The sequence below is a fragment of the Mustela lutreola genome, chromosome 7, assembly GCF_030435805.1.
Source record: "Mustela lutreola isolate mMusLut2 chromosome 7, mMusLut2.pri, whole genome shotgun sequence".
NCBI classification, from domain to species: domain Eukaryota; kingdom Metazoa; phylum Chordata; class Mammalia; order Carnivora; family Mustelidae; genus Mustela; species Mustela lutreola.
In genome coordinates, this window is record NC_081296.1 from 142,022,219 (window position 1) to 142,040,902 (window position 18,684).

Sequence of the window (18,684 nt, forward strand, 5' to 3'; positions counted from 1 at the left end):
CTTGTGCTGTGTATGTGATGAGTCATTTGAAAGTCAGGCTGTTTACAAGACTGCCCTGCCTTTTATTCTGCTGGGTTTTCTAGTGTCTCCTCCATATCTATGTAAGGCTTCATGCTGAGGAAGGGTGAGTAGAAAACTAGGGCCATCTCAAGAGTCTTCTGAGCTTACACAGCCTTGCACACAGCCTCCCAGACTGCCAGTGCATGTGGGAGCTTATAAAGTCCATTATAACCATCTCTGGTTATACTAAACTGCTAAACTTCTAGGAAGCCTTCTTGTTGGTTGTTGGACCAAACAATATGGCAACGGCAGGCAGTTGCAATGCTGGCATTCCAAACAGAGGCTTCCCCTTTGTCATGAGGCTTTTCTGGCTCCACTCCAAATCAAGCTGCCTTCTTCGGCTGCAAAGCTGCTCGTTTCCCTAGTTTCCCAGCCTTTGAAGGACAATCTCCATCGAACTGGAGGGCAAGACTGGGAATTGCTCTGGGCTAAAATGTCATACACTCTCACTCTTCCTACCCAAAGTTTAGTAGCTTTACTTGAATAAATGTTCCTTAATTTGTGCTATGCCTGGGATTGATTTTCAGGGAGTTGAAATTTTTTTTTTTTTAATCGCAGTTTTGTCCAGTCCCATCATTGCTATTTGGAGAGAGAATTTGGTGAGTTCTTCACTCCGCCATTCCAAAAGTCACAATATAATTTGTTTATAATTTTATTCTTTTTTTAAAAAAGATTTTATTTATTTGTCAGATTGAGAGAGAGAGAGCACACAAGCATGGGGAGTGGCAAGCAGAGGGAAGAAGCAGGCTCCCTGGGTTCATTACCTGAGCCGGAAGCAGATGCTTAACTGACTGAGTCACCCAGGCATCCCTAAAATTTTATTCTTAAGCTCTATTCAAATTTATCCTCCCTGGTCCCTGGAGCAGACCAGCTTGACTGCACTAGAGATTTAAAGCAGAAGCTGGGGTCTCCATCTGGTCTTCACATACCTTGTCACCTCTCTTTTTCAAGGAGTTAGCTCCTCTGGTCCATGAGGACAGGGAGGGCGGGAAAAGAAAAAAGCCAATTTTCTTACCTACTGGAAAAAGTTGTAACCTCTTTCTCTTAGTTGTGCTGTTCCTGTGGCTAAGCCAGTCTGGCCCCAATGACTTCAGAGTGGCAGATTTCTATATGCTGACTGTCTTAGGAAGTACATGTAAAAATTCTGGAAACATTCTTTCGGAGTTTTCCAGAATGGTGGAATATGCTAATTCCTGCCAATTATATTATATATGACTGCTGATATATTTACCACTGCTAATACATTTGACGTGGAGATTTGACTCTGCTTCAACTTCTTTCATCCTCACCCTTTCAATGGATAAGAGCATCGTCTGCAGCCACACTAAGCTGGTTTGAATCCCAGATGCATGACTCACATGCTGCATGCCTGAGCAGCTGCACCCTAGCTTAGAGTCAGCGAGGGTGGCTGATAGTCTGGTGAGGTCAAAGAGCCAGAGACAGTGATTGAGACGTAGGTTTACTGGGGTAACTCACGGGGAGTCCAGGAGCAGCCAACTGGACAAACTATCCGCTGCTGGGATCTACATGCAGCAAGTTTTATATTAAAGCAACTTAACTTAGCAATTATCAGGGGCCTTCCCTTCTTTGCATGGCCAGCGTTTCTGAGGTGATCAAGGCCTGCCAGCTGGACACTCTTCGTTGCAAGGGAGACACTCTGGGTTGGCCACCCCAGAGCCCCGACCTTGACATTCTGCTGCACATTCTCCTTGACAGGAATATAGACAGAGGACAAGATCTCCACATTTTCAAGATAGTGATTAACATGGACATTCAGAGTATGTTTGCACCACCTAGCTATCCCACATGTACCATACAGTGACCATGGGAAAGGAACTAAACCTCTCTGAATCTTAGCGTCTTCATCTGTGAAATGGGACTATGTATTAATCATATTTCATTCGGTAAGTCTGTGTAGGATACAGCCCCAAATTCCAGTGGCATCTAAAAAGCAAAGGTTTATTTTTCACTCCTATGACCTGTTAGAAGTGGGCTGCTTTAGCGTGTCTTTTTCCTTCCAGGACCCAGTGGGTGGTAGCAGCTCTATCTGAACTAGCCATTCTCATGAGAGAGAAAGAAAATCAATAGAGCTGATGGAAATACAGAATGGCTCTTAATACTTTGGCTCAGATGTGGCAGAAGGCCTTCTGTTCCCATTCCACTGGCCAAAGCAAGTCACATGATCAAGCTTGACATCAGTGAGGCTGGTGAGGTCACTCTAATAGGAGGCATTGCGATCCTCTGGCAACAAGTAGTGATGTATAATCCTTAATAGGAAGAGCTATTCAATAGTTGGGGGGAAAGGCCACCTATCACAGGATAATAACAGCATCTCCTTTATAGTGGTTGTGAGAATGAAATGAGCTGAAGCACGTCCATTGTGGGACAGTGTTCTGCACTTAATAAGAGCTCAAGAACTGCTATATAGTATTATTATTCCTGCTGCTGCTAAGTTTTCCCATTCACTAGACGGGGCTAAGCCGACTTGAGAAGAGAAAAGAGAGTTGTAATCACTCCCAATATTCAATTGGAGAAAATAAAACACTGAGTCTAAAGGCACAGGCTTTGGAGTAATGTGGACTCCTCATGATCTTAGACAAGTTACTTTACTCTCCCCGAGCCTTAATTTCATCAATCTGAACATGGGGATCCCTGGGACTATATTGTGGGCTTGTCATTAGGGGCAAATTAGCCTAAGCCTGAGCACTATAGTGGGAGCTGAGTATTTAATTACTGAATGTGGATTTTTAGGCTAATTTCAAATGCTCAATCAACTGTATGCATAACATAACTACAACATGGCTAGACAGAAAGACCCTTTGCAGGTCTTTTCCATCTTTTGGGTCTCGGCTCAAATGTCACCTCTTCGGAGAGACTTGCTCTGATCACACCATTTAAAGTGTTTCCCGACCGCTTAAAATCGTCTCGTTCCATCATTGGTTTATTTAATATCTGTCTCTGCCACTAAAAAGGAAGCTCCGTGAAACCAGGGAAACTTCTGTATTCTCATCTCCTCCCCTGGGTCCTCAGCATCCTCCTCCGTAAAACCCGCAGGCAAAGGAGAAGGCTGTCTCGCCCACCTGGGTCTCCCCGCCCGCCCAACTCAGGCCTCAAATTCTTTGCGGGCGGGGCACCGCGTGGGTCACCCCCGCGCGCGGCAGCGGTCCCGCCCCCATGGTGGGCGTGGCCGACAATGTTTTGCCAGCCGCGTGCGGGCCGTCTCCACGGGAAGAGAGCTACGTCACACGCTCCAGGCGGAAGAAGGGCGTGGCCAGGAGCGAGGACCCCGCAGCCGCCGGCGCCGCCGCCTGAGTCGCTTTCAGGTGGCTGCTGTCGGCCGGGGCCGCTCAGGCAGCTCGGAAGTCACTCTGTTTTGGGGTCCTCGCCGCCCTTCCACGTCTCCCGGAAGAGTAGCCGGGCCGCCGCTTGGCCGGGACCAGGTTTACTCTGCCGGGCCCTCTTGCCGCCCGCTCCTGAGTTGGGGGGCGGCCCGGGAGGGCGACGAGGCAGCGTGCACCCCCTCCGCGGTACTCAGGTGAGGCGGCAGCGTGAGCCCTGCTGGCCGGACGGGTCCGCCTGAGGCGTTAACGGCCTTAGGCGCGGGGCTGGCCTCCCCTCAGCGGAGACTCTGGTCTCCCCGCTTTGAGGGGGGTTAAGAGAGGGGACAGGAGAACCCCCTGGGGCCCCAGCTCGGGTGGTTTAGTGCCCTCCCCTCTTCTTCCTCCCCCGCCCCAGCCTGGTTGGACCGCTGCTCCCGCTCCAGGGGCTCTGCGAGCGGGGTGGGGAGCGAAGTGGAGGTCTGTAACTCCTCTAGTTAGGGTCCACTGATGACAAATCCCTAGGACGCACCGGCTGACCCCAACCTCCCTTCCTCTGTGTTGACATCTGGTCTTCGAAGCAAGTCCTGCCACTGCTGTCCGTGGACCCCTCCCCATGCCACCACGGTCACCCGCTCTTCGCCTCCGTGTGGGCCATTTCTTGGGGGCAGTGTTGAGAAATTACTTGAGGGCACTGCACCTCTAAAGTCCGCTGTGGTTTGTTTGTCACTGGGGCAAGCGCCTGGGGCCCATGTTTGTATTTAAGTTGGGTAATCAATATTAAGCCACGGGTTTTTGTTTTAAAGCCCTATTAACTTTAAAATGGGAGGCGAGATATTAATAAGAATTAATAATAAGAGTGTTTAATTGCCTCATTAGTAAGGACCGCTTGTTGCCCAGTCACCACCACTGTCTACTTGAGAGTAATACTTTACATCTGTAGGGAGTTTTACATACCTCCATTTGATGACACATAAACGGAAATACGCAGGCATGTAATCGTCCCCTTTTGTACATAGCAGGTTTAGAAAGTTAATTTCTTCTTGAGGTTATTCAGATCCTGAGAGGCAGGAGTTCAAAAAAAGTGGCTTTGGCTGACTTAGATTTGAGTTCCCCAGCTGCCATCTACTCCCCATTTGTGGAAAAAAGGATGTTGTTACCGACCACATAATGTGGTTGTGAAAATGATGTGTGATGAAGATAATGTGACAAGAGAATATCAATAAACCATGAAGGGAAAAGCGTAGCATATGAACAGAGAATGATACGACCTAATCTAGATGGAAGGAAAGAAAAGAGCTGTGTTTTGGAGCCGAAGACTTTCAAGGGGAGACTAAGAACAAGAAAGAGTTAACAATGAAAAAGCATTCCAGGCAAAAGAAACAATGTGCACATTCAAGAAATGGATGTTGATTTTTTTATATAGTACACTTCTGTGTCTACAAGGACTAATTACTTTATCGTTCTGATTCATTCTGGCACACCATAAGCTCTCAGGTCTATTTATCAAATAAATGGCTATGCAGCCTTTTTTTTTTTTTTTTTTTAACTTCTGAACTTAGCCAGTGTGCACATAGTGAGTACTGAGTATTTAAATTATTGTAGGTGCAGTTTACACAGGTTATGTACACCTAAATTATCCGTAATAGTGCTGCATTTTAACATGAAGATGGATTTAGTATCAGGAGTTTCTTTAGGTTTTAGCACCTTAAAGCAAACTAAAGGGAATTGTTTTTATTTGGCTGTACTGCCATTTTGCCATATTCATGATTTTCTATTTGAATGCTTTTTGCTATATTAACATTTGCCTTTTGTTGAAATAGGAGTTGTAATGGTAGTGATAGGTGTAATGATTATGATAGAAGAGCAACTTCTAAAATGATGTCTGCCATGTGTCAGGCGTTTTGCAAAGTTGTTTTTGTTTGTTTTTTTACATAATTTCATCTTAAAACTGTCCTATAATGTAAGTACATTTAGTTTCCTCGTTTTCTATATAAAGCAGCTCACTTTCAGTGAAGTCATTTGCTCAAGGTTACATAGTAAGAGGCAGGGTTCGCCTTTCCGTCCACACGACTGTGTGACTCGAGAGTCTGGTCTTCTTAACTGCTGTGCTCTGCTCTTAGGCCACACTGATGCCATTATGTCCTCTTTATAGGTTCACCAGTAGGATTTTTCTGCTCCCATCATGTCTTGGTTTGCGGATCTTGCTGGAAAGGCAGAAGATCTTTTAAATCGGGTTGACCAGGGGGCCGCCACAGCTCTCAGCAGAAAAGAGAACAGTGGCAACAGCACCTACAACAAAAATGCTGACTATCCTGAACTTCCGCAGAATACGGATTTGACTTACCAGACTGGACCCAAAGCTGCATATATTTCCTCAGCAGCTGATAACATTAGAAATCAGAAAGCCACTCTTTTAGCTGGCACTGCGAATGTAAAAGTCGGATCGAGGACATCCACGGAGGCTTCCCATCCTGTTGAAAACGCATCTCTTCCTAGGCCTTCATCCCAGTTCGTTCGAAGAAAAAAGTCAGAACCCGATGATGAGCTGCTGTTTGACTTTCTTAATAGTTCACAGAAGGAGCCTGCTGGGAGGGTGGAAATCAAAAAAGAAAGGAGCCGGACACCTGTTCCTCCGAGTTCTCGGACAGCGAGCGCCAGCTCTGTGACCACCAGCATAACCGCCGTTAAAGCCACGGAGGAAAATCCTTCTGGGAGCCAAAGCGATGGTAGTTAATTGGCCCTCTGTTTCTTTTAGAGTTAAGCAAATTGGATGTGTCACCCTAGTCTAAGACGTTTTGGTAGTGTTTCTCATCCGCTGTTTTGTTACCTTTCCCTACTGGTGTAAAGGCAGTCTCTGAAGCATGCTATAAACTAGGGAGACCACTTGGCGTGCTACTAGTCAGCACAGGTCAGGTCACGACCTGTATAATAGGGACCTTTAAATGCTGTTGGGTAACTTTACAAGAATTTCTGTCCAGAATGATTTTCCAAGATATTTTGAAACACAGAAAGAACAGTTTTAAAATATGAAAGAAAACATCATTTTGGATTTGGGACGGTCTCATATCATTTCTTTCTGGGATTATAAAAGAGGAGGCTGTACTTCACATATATTCTGGATTGTGAGAATTTTTTTTGTGTGTTTTTCTTTCCCCCTTGCATCCCTGAGCGTAAAGCTGAGAGGCTGAACTTCAAGTTGAAGGGGTGAAGGCATTGACCTGGTAGTGAAGTAACAGTTTAGACTTCTGGTATTCAGTTGTTTAAGTTGCTGTGAAATTACTCTATGCGTGTATCTTCTCACCTGCAGAAATGGGGTTAACATGGTAATGTGGCTAATTCAAGTACCTACTAACCATTTTAAAGGTTTTATTTATTTGTTGGTCAGAGAGAGAGAGAGAGCATGAGCAGGGGGAGCCGCAGGCAGATGAAGAAGCAGGCTCCCTGCTGAGTAAGGAGCCTGATGCAGGACTTGATCCCAGGACCCTAGGATCGTGACCTGGGCTGAAGGCAGACACTTAACCAACTGAGCCACCTAGGCATCCCCTTCCCATTTAAAAATAGCCATGTACATGACCAGTTTTTGCAGAGATTCTTTGTATAAAGTGATGAATGGAAGCTTGCTATTTTCTTAAATGTTACAATGTCTCCCACAGTCTAGGCTGCTGGTGAATAAAAATAGGTCTTGTATCTTTGAGGTTAAAGTGGTGAAGAGGCAAGTGTTCAAGGCATTCAAGACCAGATCAGGCAGTAGCTGTTGACTAATTATGTGCACCCACACGGCTAAATTTCTCCCAGCAGGGTCTGATGGGTTGGACAGACATGCAAACAGATAATTTACATATATATTAGTGTCTAGGATAGTAAGGATAGCGGCTGTGATACGGTAGAGTATTGTGGAGGCACTAAGGAAAGTAGCTAATCGTCCGAGGTATTTAGGGAAGGATTCACAGAGGCCTATAATTTGAGCTGGGTCTTGAAGAATGAGTAGAAATTTTTCAGCTGAAAAGAAGAGGGGTTGGAAATCTGTTATCTCGGCATCTAGCATCATTCATTGAAAATATTTCCTTTCCCTTTCAATCTGCAATATCACCCCAGGCATATTATCAAGCATCCATCTATACATCACTCTGTTTCTGGGCACTTAATTCTGTTTCATTGGGTTGTCTGTTTTTGTGCCAATGCCACGCTATCTTTTTTTTTTTTTTTTTTTAAGAGTTTATTTATTTATTTGACACAGAGAAAGAGACAGCGAGAGAGAGAACACAAGCGGGCCATAAGCGGGCGGAGTGGAAGAGGAAGAAGCAGGCTTCCTGCTAAGCAGGGAGCCCGATCTAGGGCTCAGTCCCAGGACCCTGGGATCATGACCTGAGCCGAAGGCAGCCAGACATCAACTGAGCCACCGAGGCGCCCCGACCCATGCCACACTATCTTACTTAATGCAGTTTTATAGTGTTTTGATACCTCCTAGAGGAATTTCTCCCACCGGGTCCTTCAAGAATGTTTTGGCTATTCTTGGATTTTTTTTGTACATCCATATTCATTTTTGAATTTGCCAAGTTTCACAAAACTTCTGTTGGTCTTTTTATTGGGAGTCCATTGCTTCTATGTGGACGGTTAGTTGAGGAAGAATCAGTGTCTTTACAGTACTGAGGTTTTTCACCCATTATAACGTGATATAATCTCAATTCTGTTCTTAAGTGTCTTTCACTAAGATTTTATTGTTTTCTCCGTGAGGGTCTTGCATACTTTTTGTCGAATTTAGTCTTTGAAACTTTTAGGTGATATCTTTTTAAAATTTTTGCTTTTTGTGTGCCTTTGACACACAGTAACCTACACAGCTCTTAATCTTCATATTTTTCTGTACATTCATTTAGATTTTCAGCAGTACAGTATCTGAATAATGACAGTTTGGTTTCTTAACCTGTTTATCTTAAAAATCTTTTCCTTGCCTCACTGCATTGGCTTATGAAAACCAGTTTTTTATCTTTGTCGTCAACACAAGGCTTTGGCTGTTTCACCAAATATAATGTTTGTGTAAGGTTTTTCATAGGTACTTTTTTTTTTTTTTTCCATAGGTACTTTTTATCAGTGAAGAATGTTTCTATATATCTAGTTTGAGTTTTTCTGTTAAATTTTAGTAACTTTTTTTTCCTGGATATAATGAGGTAACTATGATTTTTTAAAAACTTTTGTTCTTTAATATTGATATGGTATACAAATCAATTGATTTTTTATAACTTAAAACCAAACTTAACTTTCAGTTTGCTAATACTGTGGTTAGGATTTCTGCATTTATTTCATAAGCAAAATTGACTGGTAGTATTGTTAGGTTTTGGTATTCTGCTTATGTTAGCCTTATAAAATGATTTGCAAAGTGCTCTCTCCTTTTCTGTTGTCCTAATTATTTGATGTAAGATTATTTATTCCCTGATTGTTTGCTAGAACTCAGTGGTAAAACCATCAGGGCCTGGGCTATTCTTTTTTTTTTTTTTTTTTTTAAGATTTTATTTATTTATTTGAGAGAGCATGAGCAAGAGAGAGCACCAACGGGGAAGAGGGTGGGGAGAAGGGGAGAGGCAGAGGGAAAGGGACAGGCAGAATCCCCGCTGAGCAGGGAGTCCAAAGTGGGGCTAGATGCCAGGACTCTGGGATCATGAGCTGAGCTGAAGGCAAATGCCCGACTGACCGAGCCACCCCAGGGCCCCTGGGGTATTTTTAATGGAAGATTTTAACTACTGATTGCATTGGCTTTCCATTTCCTCTGTTTTTGGTGAGTTACATCTTTTCCTAAGAATTTGTCTATTTTATATACATTTAGGGGGATTATATTTATTTTAATTTCAGGAAAATAATGAAAGTATCACAGCCAAAAAAAACCCATTTGTACATTAATTATTCATATTAACCCTGCAGAAACCAAAGCTTGATCACAGATACTCACAGAAAAATAATAGCTGGCACTGTGCTAAATGCCTTTTTTTCAAATAGTGTTAATGAAGTGTAACTGACAGATAATAAATTATACATACTTAAGTATATAATTTATAATTTATAGTGTATAATTTATAATTTATATAATTTGGTAGGTTTCAACATAGTATACATTTAAAAATTTATTGGCATATTGTTTATGATATATCCCTCAGAAGACCATTTTAATTCTCTCTAGCAAGTTTCTTTTCTATTTTATTAGTTTCTGGTCTTTATTGTTAATTTCTGCTTTGAGGTTTATTCTGCTGTTATTATAGCCTTTAAGGTGGATAGAAAACTCATTGATTTTCTTTCTTTTCATTTTTAATGTAAATATTAAAAACTATAGATGTCCTTTTATTTTTTTTTATTTTTTTTTTAAGATTTTATTTATTTATTTGACAGACAGAGATCACAAGTAGGCAGAGAGGCAGGCAGAGAGAGAGAGAGGAGGAAGCAGGCTCTCTGCAGAGCAGACAGCCCGATGTGGAGCTCGATCCCAGGACACTAGGATCATGACCTGAGCCGAAGGCAGAGGCTTTAAACCCACTGAGCCACCCAGGCGCCCCTAGATGTCCTTTTAAATACTACTTTGGATGTATCCCATAAGTTCGGATATACAACTTTATTTCTTTCGAAAAATTTTTATTTTGGAAATTTCAAACATACCAAAGTAGATTTTGATGACTCCCTCCAATATTACGTATTGTCTGGCTATATTAATCAACATGGCCCTTCTTGTTCTATTTATACCTCCCACTTTCCATCGCTTTTTACCTCTACTGTCCACAGAATTATTTTGCAGCAAATTACAGATCTCATATCATTTCATCTAGAAATAATTCGTTTTATTACCCTAAAAAATGCTAACTTTATTTTTTTTTTAAGATTTTATTTATTTGAAAGACAGGGAGCGTACAAGCAAGGGAAGGAGTAGAGGGAGAGGGACTAGCAGACCCCCCGCTAAGCAGGGAGTCCAAGCTTGATCCCAGGAGCCTGAGATCATGACCTGAGCCAAAGTCAGATGCTTAACCCACTAAGCCACCCAGGTGACCCAGAATGCAAACTTTAGAAACAAACATCCACACCATCATCACCCTCAAAATGTAATAATTCCTTGATATGATCTAGTGCCTAGTCATTATTTAAATTTCCATTCCTCATAATTTTTTCTCTATGTTGAAATGCACAGATCTTATCTATCCAGAGAAACGGCTATACCTATGTAACCCACACTTTTGTGATAACGCTTCTTTGCCCCCTTCCCTCATGTTCCTTTCAGTTAATCTTTTCATCCCACTTCCCCAACTACCACTGATCTGATTTTTTTAACCTTAGTTTTTGTCCTAAAGTTTCATATAAATGGAATCATGTAGGATATACACCCTCTTCTCTGACTTCTTTTGCTCATCATGTTAGTAAGATTCATCCGTGTTATTGGGTATATCAATAGTTTGTTCTTTTTTATTTTGTAGTATTCTGCTGGAGATATACCATAGTTTATCTCTTCTCTTTTATGTACAATGGATTGTTTCCAGTTTGGGGTTATTGTGAATAAAACTGCTATGAACATTTTTGTATTTGTCTATTTGTGGGAAAATGTTTTCATTTTCAAGCCTGGCAGGGGAGTCACTGGGCAAAATGTCACCCGGAGTATTTAATTTCATAAGAAACTGCAAAACCTTTTCCCACAGTGGTTTATACCATTTCGTACTCCCACCAATAATCTGAGTTCTGGCTGCTCCACGTCTTTGTCAACGTTTGGTGTTGTCTTTTTAATTTTAGCCCTTCTAGCAGGTGTGTACTGGTTCTCACTGTGGTTTTAATTTGCATTTCCTTGATCACTGAAGGTGTTGAGAGCTTTTTCATAAGATTATTGATCATTTGTTTATCTTCTTTTGTGAAGTGTCACCTCTTTTGTCCATAGTTATTTAGTCCATTTTATCGAGATACAGTTCACTTTTTAGCACAAATATAATTTTTTTTAGAGTGCGTAAAAATGCATTTGGACAGACACCTGGGTGGCTCAGTTGGTTAAGTGTCTGCCTTCAGCTCATCAGGTCATCAGGTCGGGCTCTCTGCTCAGCAGGAGCCTGCTTTTCCCCCTTCCCTCTGCCTGCTGCTCCCCCTGCTTGTGCGCTCTCGGGTGCTCGCTCTCTGCCAAGTGAATAAATAAAATCATCTTAAAAATGCATTTGGATCACGTTTAGTCCAAAACAAGATGAATCTGAATTTATGAGTCTCTGTCTCTTTGTATAAGGCCCTTTAGATTCCAGTTTGGTATGTAACAAATTGGCTCTGACCTATGATTACTGTCTTTTGCCTTGAAACCCACAGCTCTTCTTTTGTGCTTTTCTAGTATTTTCATTATTGAGACCTTCCTCTTGTTTTAGAAAATGCTTTAGAGATGGAGGGAGACTGAAACCCTTTTTTCCTAATCCCAACCGTTTAGATGATCTCTTGATTTTCTTCTTTCCAGAACTATATTCTTGTGTCTGTTGTTTATCACCATTTATTCAGTATATCCAAAATTTGAGATCCTTAGAGATCTATAGCCTCCATGGAGGTGAATGAAATTTCATCAGAAGGAAATCTTTTGAGAATATAAGTTTGAAAAAAAAAAGAATATTTTTTCTTTTTTCTTTTTTTTTTTTTTTTTTAATTTTAGCTACAGCAGTCAGCTTGAGCCAAAAGGCATTCTACCAAAGTAAGCTACTAATGTGTATGTGGTGAGTGTTCCAATATAATAAAAGTGGATTCTTTTTTTCTTTTTTTTTTTCAGTAACCTCTAATAATTCAGAGTCTGGCCATGAAGTTCAAGAGGATTCTTCAAAGGAAAATGTATCATCAGGTGCTGTCCCTGCTGACCACAGCCCAGCACCTAGTCACGATGGCAAATCACATGAACTCTCTAATCTTCGATTGGAGAATCAGCTGTTGAGGAATGAAGTTCAGTCTTTAAATCAAGAAATGGCCTCATTACTTCAAAGATCCAAGGAAACTCAAGAAGGTAGAGCCTTATTTAAATTGTGGAGGGTTAGGAATTTAACATTTCAAAAATAAACTGAAAACCTGATTACATCGAAACTCAGCAATATTTCACATTAGACTTACAAAACCCAGTTTTCATAGAAATATAGGGCCCAGATTTAGAAATAGAACCAGTCATCCTCCTACTAATCTGAAACAGAATGTTGCCTTTGTGTGGCCATTCCTTGGGAGTCATGAAATTTAAGAACTGGGGCGGTTAATAATTATCTGGTTCATTTGATCTCTTCTGAACCTTCAGGGGAGCCGTTGATGAACCAGAGGTGGGATTAAACACAGGAGTGGATACCAGTAGACAAGGTCACAGTATTGTACTGCTCTGGGGGATATAAAGTGGGCATGGAATTCAGTTTGAATGATACCCTCTGGAAATACGCAGTGAAGTGGCCCTAGAGTAGAAAACTCTTGGATTCCTCAGAAATGGGTAATTTAAAAGTAAATAATCTCATGAATGAGGTGACGGGGGTGGACTGTGTTAGTCTTAATACAAGTGTGGCTGAGGGAAAACAAAAGGGAGAAGCGAAGAGGTCTCTGCCTTTGTTCCTGGCAGCAATTAGAAAGGAGTGTGGGGACAGTAGGAAAAGTTTTGCCAAGACATGGATGGAGGCCCAGAAAGTTTAGGGCTTGTTGGACTGACTTCAGAAAAAGCTTCACTTTACCAGACTAGTAAAGACCTAGAAATAGAGCTTTTCCTGAGACCCTGTAGAGTTTGCTTCAATATAAAAAATATTTTTTTTTGCTTGCAAACTGGTATTATAAATGTGTGAGTGTGGAAATCTGCACCACATTGCTCTTCTGGCACCAGTGTCCTAGATATTTTTTTTAAAATACCGTCTTTTTGCTACAGTAATCAAGAGAAAAACATTCTCTCCTGTCTTTTATCTTCAGGTTTTGATTTTGTTTGTTTTGGTCTTACTGTGCCCTTGATTTGTATTTGCATTCTTCCTGTCACTAGCAGAACTCAGCAAATTCACCGACTGGGCTGCTCTTCTGAATGCTGCCGTATACTGGTTTGGATTCCCAAATGCTTTAGGATATGTCTCAGAAAGATTGGTTTTGTAGAAAAGCAGCTACTGTTGTGCCCTTTCCAACCTATTAACTGTGATACAGGTGGGAACATTGGCCTTGAGAAGTGGGTATCCCATTTGAAGCAAATAATTTGAAGACACTTGTAAGCTCTTGATTTTGGTAGTAAGCACTACAGGGACACAGAGGAGAATCTGTGTGCTCTGAGAAAAGTGTGTCTGCTTGAAGAGAGAAATCTCTTTCATTATTATTACTATTTTTTTTTTTTTTAAAGAATTAACCAAAGCAAGAGCAAGAGTTGAGAAGTGGAATGATGACCATTCAAAGAGTGATCGAATAACCCGAGAGCTCCGCGCCCAGGTCGATGACCTGACTGAAGCCGTGGCTGCCAAGGACTCGCAGCTGGCCGTGCTGAAAGTGAGGCTGCAGGAGGCCGACCAGCTCCTGGCCACGCGCTCCGAAGCCCTGGAAGCCTTACAGATGGAGAAATCACGGTAGCTCATCCTGGTGATAGTGACAAAGGGAATAGAAAGATTTTTCCCCATGCAAGTAATGATGAACACTGTAGTGTAGATTGTTTTATGAAAACTTAGCTTTCGAAATTTAGGGAGGGATAATTTAGCTTTTGGTAATGTTGTAAATGTGCGTGATTACAAGTTGATTTATTACTTTATTACTTGCAATTGAGATGCATTGTTAGCAAATTCTGAATTTAAAAATATTTGAAGAATATAGTGTCCTTAACTTTTTTTGGCATATAATGATATGTGGTCTGTACTTCTATTTGGATGCCTAAAAATATAGGTTACATTCCATTAAAAGGCAAAAAGATTTCTTTAAGAATATTTTAGTCAAATCATCTTTTTTTTTAATTTTTTTTTTTTTTTTAATTTTAGGGAGAGAGGGGTGGGGGAAGGGGCAGCAGAGGGAGATGGGGAGAGAGAATCTCAAGCAGACTCCATGCTGAACATGGAGCCCAACACGAGGCTCAGTATCATGACCCTGAGATCGTGACCTGAGCCGAAACCAGGAGTCAGATGCCCAGCCCACCACGCCACCTCGTCGCCCCAGTCAAATCATCTCGTTTGTGCCATCAAGCTGATGCCTTGAAAGTTATTGCATCTTCTCACTTGGGCACGGTGGCAATAAATCCTTTCAAGTGATGCCTTTTCTTGTAGAATAATGCAGGATCACAGCGAAGGCAGCAGCCTGCAGAACCAAGCCCTGCAGACCCTTCAGGAGAGACTGCACGAGGCGGACGCTGCCCGGAAGAGAGAGCAGGAGAGCTGCAAACAGATGCAGGTTAGAAAGGAGCGATGCCTTTCTGCTGTCTTAGGACACAGGCTGTGATAAAATCCTGCGGCGCGTTCTCAGAAAAATCTGTTTCTGTGACAACAACTAAGTATTTGAAAAGTTAGCCTAGTAATTTGCTAAATTTACTTAACCTTATGTATTAGATTACAGTGAAAATAAATTTCAACATCCTCTATGATCCATCAACAAGGCATTGACAGGAAGCGTGGGCACTTTTCTTCTGAGACAGTTTTTGACGGGGTGGTGCACAGGTTGGGCAGTGGTCCTAGAGCAGCCCCTCAGCACCCCTTTAAGAAAGGAATACACTTAAAATAGTTTATATTCAGTAGAGATAGATTTTTTTCACTTCATTTTGTTGTGCAGCCAACATTACCATTATTTGATGAGAAGCTGATTTGGGGGGCACCTGGGTGGCTCAGTGGGTTAAGCCTCTGCCTTTGGCTCAGGTCATGATCTCAGGGTCCTGGGATGGAGCCCCTCATCGGGCTCTCTGCCCAGCAGGGAGCCTGCTTCCTCCTCTCTCTCTGTCTGCCTCTCTGACTATTTGTGATCGCTCTCTTGCTGTCAGATAAAGAAATAAAATCTTTAAAAAAAAAAAAAAGCTGATTTGGGCCCTCTTTTTTTTTTTTTTCAAGATTTTATTTATTTATTTGACAGAGACAGAGATCACAAGTAGGCAAAGCAGCGATGAGAGGGAACACAGGGGGAGCAGGAGGAGAGGGAGAAGCAGGCTTCCTGTCAAGCAGGGAGCCCAATATGAGCCTCAACTCTGGGATCATGACCTGTGCCGAAGGCAGCCACTTAACAACTGAGCCACCCAGGCGCCCAGTCATAAATTTTCTTACATAATACTTGGTCTATATTTAGATTTCATAAATTTGATAGGTAAAAAAGTAATTCCCATGCCCAATTGTTCTAAACAGAAGTGTTTTCCACTAACAGTGCCTCAGAATTTAGGCATAGAGTACACCATATGGTGTAGCAGTTCTGTTCTAAGTGTGTACCCAAGAGAATTGAAAATATCTGTCCACACAGAAAATTGTACACAGATATTCACAGCAGCATTATTCACAATAGCCCCAGACTGGAAATATTACACATATCCTTCAGTTGCTGAATGGGTAAACAAAGTGTACTATATGCATACAAGGAGATACCATTCAGCCATAAAAAGGAAAGAAGTCCTGATTCATGCTACAACATGGACGAACCTGTAAGACGTTAAGTGAAAGAAGGCAGACACCGAAGGCCACGTATTAGATGATTTCACTTATATGAAGTGTCCGTAATAGATCTACAGAGAAAATAGATTCATCATTGCCAGGGGCTAGAAGGAACGGAGAAGTGGTTAGAGGATCTCCCTTTGGGGTGAAAATGTACTGATATTAGGTAGTGGTAATGGGTGTACAATTAACTCTGAATACAAGCAAACCACTGAACTGTACACTGTAGAAGGGTGAATTCTATGGGGTGTGAATTATATCCCAATGAACGTATTATTAATTGAACTAAGTTTTTTTATGTTTAATTAAAGTGAATTAACAAAAATTAAAGTTAATAAACAAAAATTCCATTCTTAGTTGCATTAAGCACATTTCACGTGTTTAGTAGAGATTAGCGTAGTCCTCTTGCTGTATTTATTTAAAACAGGAGTTAATATTGGATCAAAGGTTTGTGGCTTTAGCTAATGTTGTGTGAACTGTAAATGCTTTCAGACTTCTGCCTCACCTGAGTGTTCTGGTGATGAGAACTTTGGAGAACAAAAGTAAAATAAAATCTCAGAACTAGATAGGCTAGTAAGTGATAGGCATGTGTTTTTCTAGAATGTGCTTTGGAAGTTTCTTAAGCTAAAATAATTATATTTAATAGTTAATTAGAAAATTTGAAATAGAAGGAAAATGTTAACATGCTATTTAAAAAGATGTAGCTGTTTACTTAACTCTTCGGTTTGTTTTTTTTTTTTTAAGATTTATTCTATTTATTTGAGCGTGAGAGACTTAAGCAGACTGCGAGCTGAGCGCAGTGCCTGATATGGGGCTTGAACTCTTGACCCTGAGATTGTGACCTGAGCTGAAACCACGAATCAGATGCTTAACTGACTGAGCCATCCAGGTGCCCCTTCATTTGCTTTCTGATAGACTTTCTATTTTATTGATTGATCAGCTTGTATCAGGCTCACCAGATTCACCTTGGAAATATCTTAAACAGATTTCCATTTCTAAGCATCATCTTGGAAATTCCAAGTCAGTAAGCCTAGGGAAGGCTTTGGGTGGTGGTTATTTGTTTAAAACTCCTTAATTGGGGCATCTACCTGGCTCAGTCAGTGAATTGTCTGCCTTTGGCTCAGGTCATGCTCCCAGGGTCCTGGGATCAAGCCCTACATTAGGCTCCCTGCTCAGCAGGGAGTCTGCTTTTCCTTCTCCATCTCCCTCTGTGCTGTCACTCAAAATAAATAAATAAAATCTTTTAAAAAAAGAAAAAAATAAATTTCTAATCGATTCTGATGCATTGCCGTGTTTGGGAGCCAACAGCCTTCGAGTCCCTAGTCTTCAGTTCCTAAAAAATGAGGTGTTTTGTTTTATTTTTTAACCTCCCTGTTATGTTGTTGGGCTGAACTAAAAAAAAAAAGAAAAAAAAAATCCTATAAGACATCTGATTGGATGGTTGGTAAGATATATTTCAGAGGACATGATCTAAAGATGATATAAAAATTTGTCACAGAGTGAGTTTGCAGCGCGCCTAAATAAGATGGAAGTGGAACGTCAGAATTTGGCCGAAGCAGTCACTCTGGCAGAAAGAAAATGCGCGGAGGAGAAGAAGAGGGTTGAGGAGCTGCAGCAGCAAGTCAAAGTGTGCAAGGCCGGCTTGGAGTCCTCCAAGCAGGAGCTGACTGACTACAAGCAAAAAGCTACTAGAATCCTCCAGGTAGGCAGGAAATGTCTTGGATGTTAAGATCTGCCAAGTTGGTGACGCTTTCGGACTCCATCTAGATCTGTGAGAGGATTCATTCGTGTTTGCCCGGGTTGGCTCACTTCAGCTGACTTCCTGCACCAAAATGGCCCTTGTTCCTACTGCCTTTCTTTCTTTTTATTGACAATTCATTCTGCCACGGCCTGGCGCAGGTCTTCACCTGTCACCTTAAACATGGCAATATCGATGTTTGTCATTAGGCAGCCATTTTACTCTTCCTGGCGGATCCCCCATTGAGTTTTTCAGAGCTAGTGGTCTTGGCCTCACGCAGCTTCCCCCGTGTCACCTCCTGTAGTCCTTGGCTTCTCCGTCCTTTGCCTCCTGAGGGGAAGGTATCCATTCATCTTTCTCTAGGAGGGTTTTCTAGCCTGTGCGCTGGTTCCTATTCTGCTGTATGGAAGCTCTCCTCCTAAGTCTGTCCTGTCTCCGTTTCTTCTTTTCTGCCACCATTTTCTGGCTCAGCTTACTCAAGAGCATACGGTTGCTTGGTAGAAGATCAAAGACTAGGTCCTGGAACTCCTGCTTAAGGAGAAAACAACCCTTTGTCTTTTTTGACTGCTTGGATCCATTTCCCTGTTGTTTTCTTCAGTATCAGATTTACTAGAATTTCTGTAAATATGCCGTCTTTATTTTAGAGCTGTTAACTCTAACTCCTTCGTGTAATTTCTGTCCCTGATACATTTCTGAAACTGTCTTCCCAGATATCTTCAATGACCTGAATACATATTTTCTTTCTTTTCTTAATTTCCATCCACTTTGATTGGGATAGAGCACTGGACACCGTTAGTCCTGCCTTCTTAAACTCCTGCCTCTGGTCCCACTCGAGCTGCCTTCTCTCCCTGCTCCCGAGTCTCCAGAGACCAAAGAGTCCTTTCAAAATCAGGCCCCACCCCCCTCACTGCTTCTTAGGTGATGTTATCCTGTACTCACTCTGTTTCTGTCTGTCACCTCGATGTCACTTAAGTGTGTCTCCCAG

The 18,684-nt window shown here is 41.9% G+C and overlaps 1 protein-coding gene across 2 annotated transcripts in view; it reads left to right on the forward strand.

Annotated features, from left to right (window-relative positions):
- Window positions 1-3,350: 3,350 nt before the first annotated feature.
- GOLGA5 (golgin A5) overlaps window positions 3,351-18,684 on the forward strand; it is a 31,559-nt gene continuing 16,225 nt past the window's right edge. Inside the window, exons 1-6 of one of the 2 annotated variants that reach the window (XM_059182944.1) lie at window positions 3,351-3,595; window positions 5,533-6,106; window positions 12,133-12,360; window positions 13,699-13,918; window positions 14,603-14,726; window positions 17,460-17,663. In XM_059182944.1, coding sequence (XP_059038927.1) covers window positions 5,563-6,106; window positions 12,133-12,360; window positions 13,699-13,918; window positions 14,603-14,726; window positions 17,460-17,663 — 1,320 coding nt within the window. In that variant the 5' untranslated portion in view covers window positions 3,351-3,595; window positions 5,533-5,562. The remainder of the gene's footprint in view (window positions 3,596-5,532; window positions 6,107-12,132; window positions 12,361-13,698; window positions 13,919-14,602; window positions 14,727-17,459; window positions 17,664-18,684) is intronic. The other variant, XM_059182945.1, reaches the window with a different exon arrangement.